The following is a 12234-nucleotide window of genomic DNA, read 5'->3' as shown; positions in this document are numbered from 1 at the left end:
GGAGACTTGGTGGATAAGTCTCCAACTTAGATGGTGAATAGGAGTCCTCTTGGGGAAGGGGATCCAAAACGTTCTATGTAGGACTTTGAATCTGTTTAGATCACATGCTCTTCCAGCCTTATTGGACCTAGTCCGTGAATATCTCATATTCGTGGACTTGGATGACCTCCGCCGGTGGGCCTTGGTTGCTTGGGTCGTCGTAGGCCTGTTACGAAGCCTAAACTAGACGGGGTTGCTACGAAGCTTGGACCAAACAGGCCTGTGTTGGACTTTTCGGACAAGAAGCCCATATGTAATTAATGCGATATTAATGTTTCTTTAGGACGTATTTTTATCCCTATCATTTGCCCCCCAAGTTCCGTGAATACTGCTCAAGTTTTCGTGGAAGTTATAATGGTCTAATCGCGACTCGGGGTACTTTTGTCCCTTTTCGGGTATCATCCCTTCATGGGTATCGGCCCTTCATGGGTATCGGCCCTTCATGGGTATCGGCCCTTCATGGGTATCGCCGCATTATCTTAAAGTATGGAGCGACCTACACATTTATAATGGCTTATTAGCGTGTGAATACACACTTAAGGGCCACGTAGGGGCTATTTGAATGGTGTTCAACACTAAACTGTCCTAATCGGGACTGTAAATCGAGCATTTATAACCCCTTAACCTTCGTCAAGGTTAATATAGGGTGAAAGCTGCTAAATGGCCCTAATCGGGGTGAATCGACCCTAATCGAAGCTAATTTCCATTTACAAGTCGCTAGTTAGGCTTGAAAGAGCCTAATTTTAAGCTATCATGCACTAATTGGCCTTAATCGAGGCTAATTTGCCCTAATCGGGGCTAATCGACCCTAATCGGGGCTAATTTCCACGTGCAAGTCGCTAATTAGGCTTAAAGAGCCTAATTTTAAGCTATAATGCACTAATTAGCCTTAATTGAGGCTAATTTGCCCTAATCGGGGCTAATTTCCATGTGCAAGTCGTGAATTAGGCTTAAAAGAGCCTAATTTTAAGCTATAATGCACTAATTGGCCTTAATCGAGGTTAATCGACCCTAATTAGGGCTAATCAAGACTAATCAGTATGTATGAGATACTAGTTATCCCTAATTCATACTAATTATAAGAGTGAATGGGTTAAACGGCCCTTATCGGGGCTAATTTGATCATACCAATAACTAATTATCCGTAACTTCGGGTAATTATGCTTAATATAAACTAATCGGCCCTAACCGGGACTTAATTTCACTAATCGGCCCTAATCTGGGCTTAATCTCAAAATCCTGAAAATTTAAAAAAATTCAAAATTTTTTTGAATTTTTCTTATTTTTTTTGAATATTTTCAAAAAATTTCGAAAGGGGGCTCGGGGTCGAGCAGAACCTCCGGGGGCAGGTGGCTCTGCTCGGCCTCAAGCCCCTAAAATGGTCTGCTCCGCCATTTTGGGGTAGAGGGTTCTGGGCGGCCACCTCCTGGTCGGCCAGTTCTTGGTTGGCCTGGAGGTGGTTGCCCAGGGATTCCTACCCCCCATTTTTTTTAACTTCTCACTAAGAGTACTAGGTTTCTACTAATCTTTCTATGCTCTTGTGGTCCTTGATAGCCCATGGAATTAATTTTAAAGCTGCCTTTGAGTTCCTCAGGGTTCAGCTACGGTTGTTTCAGCGAACGTTCTGTACTCATCCTGATGGACGTTCTATACTCGTTCTTGCTAACCTCTCTATGTTCTACTGAATTTTCCTTTTTAGGAAGCCTTGTGCTTCACTAAATTTGCTTAAACTTATCTTGCAGGATGTTTATGCACTCCAACCAACTCGTTCTCGTGGACGTTCTAGTCCTTACGAAATTTGGTTCCACGGGAGTGATCCTTTTCGAAATATCTTCAGAGGACAACTCTGTGAGGCCTCTAGAGAAGTTTTTTGAGGGTCTCAAAGCTCTTCCAAAAGAGCCTTTAGTGAGTAAAAAGACCTTAATTTGTTGGCTAATAGGCCAAGGCCACTACGGAGGTGAGTTGTGGCCGTCAAGGCTCTGCTACAAAGGCTTCTGGTAGGCCAAAAGGCCTTCAAATGTTTCCTGGTCGGCCAGGGCTACCCGAGCATAAGTTGTGGCCGTCAAGGCTCTGATATAGAGGCTTCTGGTAGGCCAAAAGGCCTCCATATGTTGCCTGGTCGGCTGGGGCTTCCCCGCACATAAGTTGTGGTCATGACGGCTCTGATACGAAGGGTCCTGGTAGGCCAAAAGGCCTCCATATGTTGCCTGGTCATCCGGAGCTTCCCCGTACGTAAGTTTCGGCCATCACGGCTCTGATATGGAGGCTCCGGGTAGGCCAAAAGGCCTCCATGTGTGGGATGGTCGGCCAGAGCTTCCCCGCACGTAAGTTATGGCCACTATGGCTCATATTTGGCTGAAAAGCTAATCTTATTTAACCTCTATAAGTTTTGCTAATCATGGTGATTAGTGTTATCAATCCTCAGTTAAGACTAATGACTTGTGTTTAGCCTCAGCCATGCTTTTCTGATCGTTTCCTAGTGAACGTCTTGTTCTTCATGAACTTGTTTTCTTGGACGTCCTAGTCTTCATGAAATTTGTTCTCATGAACTCTTTAGCCTTCGTGAAACTTGTTCTCATGGACGTTCTAGTCTTCACGAAACTTGTTCTCATTGTGCGCCTATTTTTTCAAAAATTCTCAAGGAATTTCTGATGAGTTCCACCGCAAAACATTCAGGAGGGTCTGAATCAACCCTACAGGGTCCTCATGAGTGTTCTACTCTTCACGAAATTTGTTTCTGTGGAAGCTCTTATCTTCACCAGGAGCATCCCTTGGCTCTAGTTCATGGTTTTCTTCGAACCTTCATTTGGGGGACATCCCTATGAGTCCCGGATGTCTGGAGACGTTCTTTCGAGGACGTCCTAGTCAGGCCAACCCCTCCATGTGGAGGAGTCGGCTTCAAGGACTCTTGGTCGGCCATAGCGGCCAAGCACTTGAGGCCCTGGTCGACCTCAGTGTAAAGAGCTTCTTGGCCCTTCAGGACCTTATTTCGTGAAAGTTCTTGAACTTCAATCTTCTCAATATCAAGTCGTAGCTTAGACTTTCTTCTCTCTTTTTTATTCGAGGAGTGCCTTACCGAGTGGGGGCCTCATCTCAGGACCCTTTAGACGATCAAAGATCTTCATGGATGGCTACTCGGCCTCGGCCAAGGGGTCCATTCATGACCCCTCTGGTCGGTCAGGGGGAAATATTTTTGCTTTCTTGGATAACATGTCTCGATCATGTTCGTGACGGGCCTCGAACATAAACTATCATGTTCGTCTTCTTGATGGGTACTTATAATTCAAAGGAAGCTTGTTAAAGATGGCCTTAGAATCCTCTATGTCGAGGGTTCCTATCTTCCTCCTAATTTATCATTGATTAAATTTGTTCCAATTAGGCGAACAGCTTTCTGAAGCGGAGATGGGTGGGGCTCATGCCTTGTATCAGGTACATGTCTTCATTTTAGAACTTTCAATAAATCAAATTTAAGGAGGAACCTGGCTGGCTTAAAGCCTCCCTTGGAGGCCGGACTGCTGGAGCCCTTTCTGAGGGATATCCAGTTGGTCAAGGGCCTTTATGGAGGCTGATCAACCTCTTTTGGTAGGCTGAGTCTGTAGTGTAGACATTAGTCGACCAAATACATTTTGTGAAGTTAGCTTTCTAATATCTTTTTCTTATTAAGCCAACACCTACTTCGCAGCTTCTTTTACTAAGAATGCAAAATGAAAGAGTGATCACATGGCCTTGGATTCATTGATAAAGAAACTTAAGAGAAAGTTTCTGGATTGGGATTCTAGAGTTCTCTTAGCATTTATCAACAGTCGTAAGACTTATTCAACATTATGGACACCCATGATGATGAGGTGCGCTCTGTTAATATGTCCATTGGCTCTATTCATAGCTATTACCAGGATATGGTAAATTTGTGGGGCTTTCCTAGCCTTTGGGTTATTTCTGAGGTTGCCACTATGGGCCAATCATCTAATTTTGGACTATAGATTGTCCATCGGTGTTTAGGCCTTGCATGGCTTTGTTTGTCGTGTGTGGCTTTTATCTATTTATGGTCCTTCATGGACTTGAACATCTTCGGTGTGTAACCTAATTGTTCATCATGACTTGATCTATAAGCCTTCAGGATCTCCTGCATTTGTAATTTGATTTCATATTCTTCTTTCATTTTCGGTACTTTAGTCATTCAGGACTTTTATTCATTAGATGCTCGTGCACTGGTACACCTTATTCCTCCATTTACTACTAAGTACTAAGAACATGTCTTTCATGTCCTAAACAAAATAAACCTTCAGGTTTGAAACGTGCCAGGTATGAGGCACTTTGTCACCGCTCAGGGTTTCCAACTTGTAGGATCCTCATCCTAATATTTTCTTGTCCTTATACGGCATTTCCCAGTTATGGGTTAGCATTTCTTTCTCTTCAACTCCTGATGCCACAATCTTTCTTAAGATAAAGTCTCCTAGGTAAAAGAACCTTTCTTTAACCCTTCTATTGTAATAGAGGGAGGCTCTTCATTGATGCTCTGCATTACGGGGGTTGGCCTCATCTCTGACCTCGGCAATGAGATCAAGAGCGAGCCTCATGCCTTGTTCGTTGGTTTCTGGCTCGTAAACTTCAATACTAGGGAATCCATAAGTGATCTCAAGGGGCACCATTGGCTCAGCTCCGTAAGCCAGCATGAATGTGGTAGCTTCAGTTGTCACTTTGCAGGTGGTACAAATGCCCATAGTATAGGCAGCAACTCATCCATCCAAGTGTTTCCCGAGCGTTCAAACCTCTTCTTAAGTCCATCAAGGATGATTTTGTTATCAACTTCTGCTTTCCCGTTTTGCCTGAGGATGTGCAACCGAGGTAAAGCGAAGTTCTATGCTGTTATCGTCGCAGTACTCTCTGAACTATTCATTATCAAATTATTTCCCATTATCCGTGAAAAGGATGTGTGGGATTCCATACCGGCATATCACGTTCTCCCAGAAGAATTGGGAAATTTGCTTGGTGGTTATCTTGGCTGGTGCCTTAGCCTCAATCCACATCGTAAAGTAGTCTATTGATACCACAATGAACTTCCTCTGTCCTGATGCTACAGGAAATGGTCCAAGTATGTCCATTCCCCACATTGCAAAAGGAATGGGTGTGTTGATCGATGTAAGCCTCTCTGGGGGCTGTCATACTATTGGAGCGTGCCTCTGGAACCTGTTACATTTTTTTACATAAGCCTTTGTATCGGCTAGCATAGTTGGCCAGTAGAACCCCAACCGAGTTATCTTGTGAGCGAGGGCCCTGCCCCCCAAGTGTTGTCCATAAATCCCTTTATGGGCTCTTTAAGTGCCTCATCTGCTTCAAAAGGTCTTAAGCATTTTAAGTACGGAATAACAAAGGAACTTTTGTAAAGAAGGCCTTCAATCAGTGAGTATCTCAATGCCCTAACCGATAACTTACGTGCCTCTTGGGCATCATCGGGGAGCCACCCAGTTTCTAAGTGGGTTTTGATCGGGTCTATCCAACAGCTTGCCACACCAACTAGTGCTATCAGATTTATGACATTAATAGTAGGGGTCTTCAAAACCTGGAAGTAAATACTTCTTGGATAGTTCTCGATTTCGGGTGAGCCGAACTGAGATAAGGCATCCGCTGTAGTGTTCTCCTCTCTTGGAACATGTTCTGCATACCATTCATCGAACTGAGTTAGTATGCCCTTTACGACTCTCAGGTACTTGGCCATAGTATCATTCTTGGCCTCAAATTCCCAATTAACTTGAGCGACTACAAGTCTCGAGTCTCCACAGACCTTCATGTTTTTGGCCTTCACAGCTCTAGCCAAGCCTAAGCCAGCTATCAATGCTTCATATTTTGCTTCATTATTTGTAGTAGAAAAATCGAAATTCAAAGAATACTCAATCGTAAACCCATCAGGACTTTGCAATACTAGGCCTGCGCCGCTAGATTTTGTTTTTGACGCCCCGTCTAAATGGAGAATCCAATATTCTTTCAGAGTTGTTTCTTCTTCCGTCTCCCTATCTACCGGGGTTACTATCTCTTGCCCCCGACTTCTTGGTCGTTAATAGTACATTCAACCACAAAATCTGCTAAGGCCTGAGCCTTGATGGCCGTTCGAGGCTTATACTTAATATCGAATTCTCCCAACTCAATTGCCCACTTGATGAGCCCTCCACTGGCCTTTGGGCTATGAAGAATATTTCTCAATGGCTGGTCCGTCAAGACTTCAATCTTGTGAGCCTGGAAGTATGGTCTCAACTTCCTCGAGGCTGTGATGAGAGAAAGCGCGAACTTTTCCGTGGTAGAGTAATTTAACTCTGCTTCATGGAGCACCTTGCTTACATAGTATACAGGCTTTTGGAGCTTCTGCTCTTCTTTTACGAGGACCGCACTCACGGCTTGTTCAGACACTGCGAGGTACAAATAGAGAGTGTCCTCCGGACTTGGTTTAGCCAACAATGGGTCTTCAGTCATGTACTTCTTCAGGTGTCCAAAGACCCCTTGGCTCTCAGCTGTCCATTAAAAATCCTTCGCCTTCTTAAGGGTTTTGAAAAAGGGTAGGAATTTGTCTCCAGAGTTGGAGATGAACCTCCCTAGAGCTGCAATTCTTCCTGTAATCTTCTGATTGCACTTGATGGAGTGTGGTGACTCCATGTCTAGGATGGATTTGATCTTGTCGCGGTTGGCCTCTTTCCCCCTTTTTAAGACCATATGGCCCAAAAATTTTTAGACCCAACGCCAAAAGCACACTTGGTTGGGTTTAAAATCATCTTGTGGTGTCTCAACACTTCAAATGCCTCTCTGAGGTGGCTAATATGATCGACCTTGCTTAGGCTTTTGACTAACTTGTCATTGACATAGACCTCCATGGTCTTCCCAATTAGATGGGCTAATATCTTATTTACCAGTCTTTGATAAGTAGCTCCTGCATTCTTAAGTCCAAAAGCCATAAAAAGATAACAAAATAAACCAAAGTCGGTTATGAAAGATACATCGGGGGTCTCATCTTTATGCATTCTAATTTGATTGTAACCACTGAAGCCATTCATAAAGCTTAGCATTTCATGTCCAGCAGTGGCATCGATCAGGGTATCAATCCTTGGTAGGGGTAACAGTCTTTGGGACATGCATCATTCAAATCAGTGAACTCAATGCACATTCTCCACTTTCCATTGGCCTTCTTAACCATTACGGGGTTGGCCAACCATTCAGGGAATTGTATTTCCTCAATAAATCCAATTTTTAAAAGCTTCTCTACCTCCTGCTTAATGGCTTCCAGCCTATAAGGGGCATGCGTTCTCTTCTTTTGCTTTACAGCCTTTCGAGTTGGATCAATGTTCAACCTATGAGTTATAAGGTTCGGGTCAATCCCAGACATATCAGCTGTTGTCCAAGTGAATACATCATTGTTCTCTTGGAGGAAAGTTGTTATTCGACCCTTCAAGGGCTTGTCCAAAGATGCCCCAAAGTATGTGACCTTTTTCGGGTCTAAGGGATCTAAGCGAATTCGGACCAAGTCCTCAGCTGGCTTTCCTCATAGTTCATCATTTTCTCGGCGTCCATGTCTTCTATGGGGAAAACCAGCCCCTCGGTTCCATCGGGCCTAAGTGCTGTGACATAGCAACTACGGGCCATTTTCTGATCTCCTCTTGATTCTCCAACACCGTTCTTAGTCGGGAACTTCAGTACCATGTGGTAAGTTGAGGGCACAGCCATAAAAGCGTGGATCCCTGTCCTACCCATTATGGCATTGTAGGTAGAGGCTGCCTTGACAACCTGAAAGTTCAACATTTGTGTGGCCTCCCTGGGCTCTTCCCCGATACTTACGAGAAGTTATATTGCTCCCTCGACTTTACATTCCCCATGGTTAAACCCATAGATGGGTGCGTCAGATGGAGTTAGTTGAGAGTCATTATAGCCCATCATGATAACAGGACAATTTCCAATTATCGGAGTGATAACCAGAGGATCATCCTGAGGAAATTTCAAACCTTCAAGGTCCGGGTCACCAAATTCAAGTGTCATCTCTGACTTAGAACGCTTAGATGGTTCCCCAACTATGCTCATTACTTCTCTTGCATAAGCTTTTCGGGAGTTCCTTGTAGTGTCAGCAGCTGTTGGACCCCCTAAGATTATATTAATTACCGGCCCTCAGGGCTGTGGGTTGTGATCTCTGTCGTTACCCCTCTGATCATCATCTCTTCGATCATTATCTCTCTTTTGGCCTCCGGCCTCTTCACCCTTGGTGAAAAGTCCAAACTTTCCCCTTCAGATCAGATACTCAATCTCGTCCTTGAGTTTCCTACAATTGTCAGTATCATGACCAACATCTTTGTGAAACCTGCAGTACCTACTCTTATCTCTTTTCTCGGGGTCCCCCTTAGTGGCTTCGGCCATTTGAAGTCTTTGTCCTTCTCAATTTCCATAAGGATATGGCTCCTTGGAGCGTTCAACCTCGCATACCCAGCAAACCTTGGTTGCTGATTCTTCTTAAAAGAGGAGGAGTCAGAGCTTTTGCTAATTCATGGGTACTTGTCCTTAGCGTCATACTCCTGATCCGTCTTTCTCTTCTTGTTTCCAGTAGGTTCGTTATTCACAGCTGTCTTCTTCATACTCTCCTCCATCTTGATATACTTTTCGGCTCTATCCTGGAGCTGTAGCATACTCTCGGGAGGGAATTTAGCCAGGGACATCTTAAAGAACTCATCTCTAGTCCCTTGCTATAGGGCTATCATAGCTACCTTATCATCAAGATCAGGGACCTTCAAAGCCTCCTTCATAAACCAATTCAGATACTCTCTCAAGGACTCCTTTACTACTTGGATTATGCCCATGAGAGAGGCTGAACTCTTCTCGTGCACTCTGCCAATTATGAATTGCTTGATAAAAGCTTGTCTCAAGTCCTTAAAGGATCCAATAGAGTTCGGAGGCAGACGACTATACCACCTTTGAGCCATACCCGACAGGGTTTGAGGGAAGGCCTGACACTTAATAGCGTCGTTCACGGGGTGTAGCAGCAGGGCATTAGAGAACGTCCTAACATGGTTAGCAGGGTCAACAGTACCATCGTATGCTTTGACGATGGGCATCTTGAACTTCCTAGAAATGTGAGTGTTCATTAACTCATCAGTGAATGGTGGGTTTGGATCATCGGGATCTTCTAGGGCTATAAGATCACTTGGATCAGCCCTTGGGGCAACTGCCCTTCTTGGTATTGGACCATCCAGATCTATGATTAGGGGAGGACCTCTTCGTCTTCGAGCAAGTGGGGGTCTTGGAGTCAGTTGTGCCTCTATGTCATGCGTCAACTTCATGAGTCCTGATCCTCTCTTGAACGTCTTGGGGGATCATCCCTTGAGTGCTCCTGAAGCATTTTTCTGTATCAGCCATTGGTTCTTTGCCAGCATGTCTCCTTCTTGGATTAACATCATCACCAGATGATTACGAGTCTCTTTCAGTATAAGGTCCAGAGAATTCTTGATCCTCCGGAATAGGAGCCAAGCCACGTATGTATTAGGGTGTCCACCCTTGTACTTCACCCCTATCAGAGTGTCCACTCCCTTCAACTTCAGGGTATAGAGGCATCCCGTAAGGGGGGTTAGTGGTCACGATCATCGAGTACTCATACCCAACGGGCTGAGAGCTTACAGGTGCAAGTACCTACTACAACTAGGGATTCGTCCCTTGAGGAGCCGGGGGATTCGACCCTTGTGGCTGAGCCTCAGTTGCCCCTACCAGGGTTGCTCCTTGTGAGGAGGCATTAGTTGAGTGAGGTGGTACTTTCACCACTGATGCGACTGTTCGTTGTGGAACAGGAGTGTCTGTTCCACCATTGTTTCTTCGTCGTGTATTCACCATGGTTGGTGTAGTCTTCCTATAGACGGCGCCAAATGTTGTGGAATAAAAACCTGCATACTTTAGTATTTAATGCTAGGGTTGGTGAGCTTCGAGCTTTAATGGATGCTCTTGTGTTCGATATTATCGGTCCTAGCAAGATGCCTACGTATCTCTGTGTTGTAGAGAATAAAGCCAAAAAACGTAGTTCTAGATTGAGGGGTAGAGCCCTTTATATAGTGGTGAGTCTAGGGTTAGACTTCTGTTGGGAGACTTGGTGGACAAGTCTCCCACTTAAATTGTGAATAGGAGTCCTCTTGGGGAAGGGGATCTAGAACCTTCTATGTAGGACTTTGAGTCCATTTAGAACACATGTCTCTGCTCTTCCAGCCGTATTGGGCCTAGTCCGTGAACAGCTCGTGTTCGTGGACTTGGATGACCTCCGATGGTGGGCCTTGCTTGCTTGGGCCATCGTAGGCCTGTTACGAAGCTTAAACCAGACATGCCTGCTACGAAGCTTGGACCAGACAGACCTGTATTGGACTTTTCGGACAAGAAGCCCAAGTATAATTAATGCGATATTAATGTGTCTTTAGGACGTATTTTTATCCATATCACATACCATTGGCGATTCCAATAAAATTTTATTCTATTTCCAGTGGTGCTATGGATTTAGTTTAGAATGAAGAAGAACTGTTCTTATACTTCCATAGAAGGTGAGCCAAAGCTTGTGAATGAACTTGCCGACGTAATAGATTCATCATCCACAAACTCAATGAATTCAGATGTGCTACGAAAAGAGGAGAATTTAAATTGCCAGCCTTTTTCGGTGAGGTTACCCTCTTTCCCCTTGCTTATATGCATCTCACTTTCTTGAATATATCTATGTGGATATAAATGTGGACTTAGCTTTCCTGAACATATATATAATGCATACTATGAGACATCTTGAAAGTTTTGTGTTTTATAACATTTTTTGTTGAATAATATTTGAATCAATCATGGAGTTGTCGTAATACCCCAAGATTTAGAGAGATCTTGATTTTAAATTATGATATCCCAGGTGGTCGAGCCCTCCCATCCTCTTCTTTAAAATTTGTTATGTGCTCGATTTGTGCACTATGCGGGTGTAGAAATAGTTGAATATAACACTTTAACAAATTCAAGCCTTTTCAAATATCTTGAGATTTTTTAAGGGTAGTTTACTTAATATTTAATTATTGTGATACATAAATAAATTACTTTATGTATGTGGTCTTGGAGTAGGTGGCTGATGTGAGAAATGAAAACCCGATGGCTTGCATCCCAGTCAATGGTATAAATAAAAGTACATGAGAGCAACAACGAGGATCACTAGATGTTTCTCGTCATAGGTGGTAGCGATGTAAAGCTTGTGTCCGTGAGATTTCCCTTTATAGTGTTGATCCTGCTAATAAAAGATCGAACGAACTAGAAGACAGTGCAAAGTCATTGTCTATAGACTCTAGTAATATGAATGTGAATTGTCAACGTTTCTCGATACGATATTCCTTTTCCATTACTTATATTTTCTTAAGGGATTAAAAAACATGATTTTCGTCAAACTCGTTCAAGTTCGTCCTTGTATGAGTTCGATAATTTCATTCAATTTCTCTTATCGAAAACGAGTTCGAACAACATAATTTGTTCGATAATTTTAATGAACATAATCAAGTTTTCAAGATGTTCGACTTGAGGTCGGTTTGTGTTCAGGTCGAGTTCGACTCATTCCTTAAACTCGAGTTTGATTCGATAAAAATAGTGGAATATAAAATATATATTATTATTAATTTATATTTAATTAAATATATAATTATTTAAAATAATATATAATGTTCATAAACAGTTCGTTTTCGGTTAATCTCTATATATTCGTGAACGATTTGTGTTCATTTCGAATATACTGAACTCGAGTTTAGACAAGAATATTAGTTCGGTAAAGTTACACATAATTATTCGGTATCTTAAAACTTTGTTTGATTAAAAGTTCATCTGAGTTCAATTCGTTTCTGTTTTGTCACTTCAAGCACTACTGCTCAAGATTTTTCAATTAAGCTCAGGGTTGATGGAGGAAGATAGACTTCCATCATGTTTACTTTTTTTTGTTACTTGGAGGGGTGTATTCATTTCACATTTTAAAGGATCAATAATAATCCATGGTTTTTAAAAGATTTTTCGTTGATTTTAATTGTTTGTGGGTTTTGATGGAGTTGATAAAAAAATCTTGTAGAGTCTAACTGATTTTGTAAAATTTCGAGAAATCCTTCAAAATTTCATGTATTTTAAAGAGATTTCAAAAGATTAAAAATGAACGAGTACATCCATCAAACTCCACAAGGTTTTCAAATAAAA

The 12234-nt window shown here is 42.8% G+C and overlaps 2 protein-coding genes across 2 annotated transcripts; both read right to left on the bottom strand.

Annotated features, from left to right (window-relative positions):
* Window positions 1-5293: 5293 nt before the first annotated feature.
* LOC141700299 (uncharacterized) lies at window positions 5294-6504 on the bottom strand. Its single transcript, XM_074504095.1, has 2 exons — window positions 6102-6504; window positions 5294-5997 (listed from the first exon to the last, which is right to left on the bottom strand). The coding sequence occupies exons 1-2, from the start codon at window positions 6502-6504 to the stop codon at window positions 5294-5296; spliced, it is 1107 nt and encodes a 368-aa protein (XP_074360196.1).
* A 45-nt stretch (window positions 6505-6549) lies between these two features.
* LOC141700298 (uncharacterized) lies at window positions 6550-7821 on the bottom strand. The gene is made up of 4 exons (XM_074504094.1): window positions 7544-7821; window positions 7236-7373; window positions 6877-7065; window positions 6550-6727 (listed from the first exon to the last, which is right to left on the bottom strand). Exons 1-4 carry the CDS (start codon window positions 7819-7821, stop codon window positions 6550-6552), a joined length of 783 nt encoding a protein of 260 aa, XP_074360195.1.
* Between the last annotated feature and the right edge of the window lie 4413 nt (window positions 7822-12234).

This window comes from Apium graveolens, unplaced genomic scaffold (genome assembly GCF_009905375.1).
Source record: "Apium graveolens cultivar Ventura unplaced genomic scaffold, ASM990537v1 ctg2072, whole genome shotgun sequence".
Taxonomy (NCBI): Eukaryota; Viridiplantae; Streptophyta; class Magnoliopsida; order Apiales; family Apiaceae; genus Apium; species Apium graveolens.
This window is presented reverse-complemented; position numbering and strand designations above follow the sequence as displayed.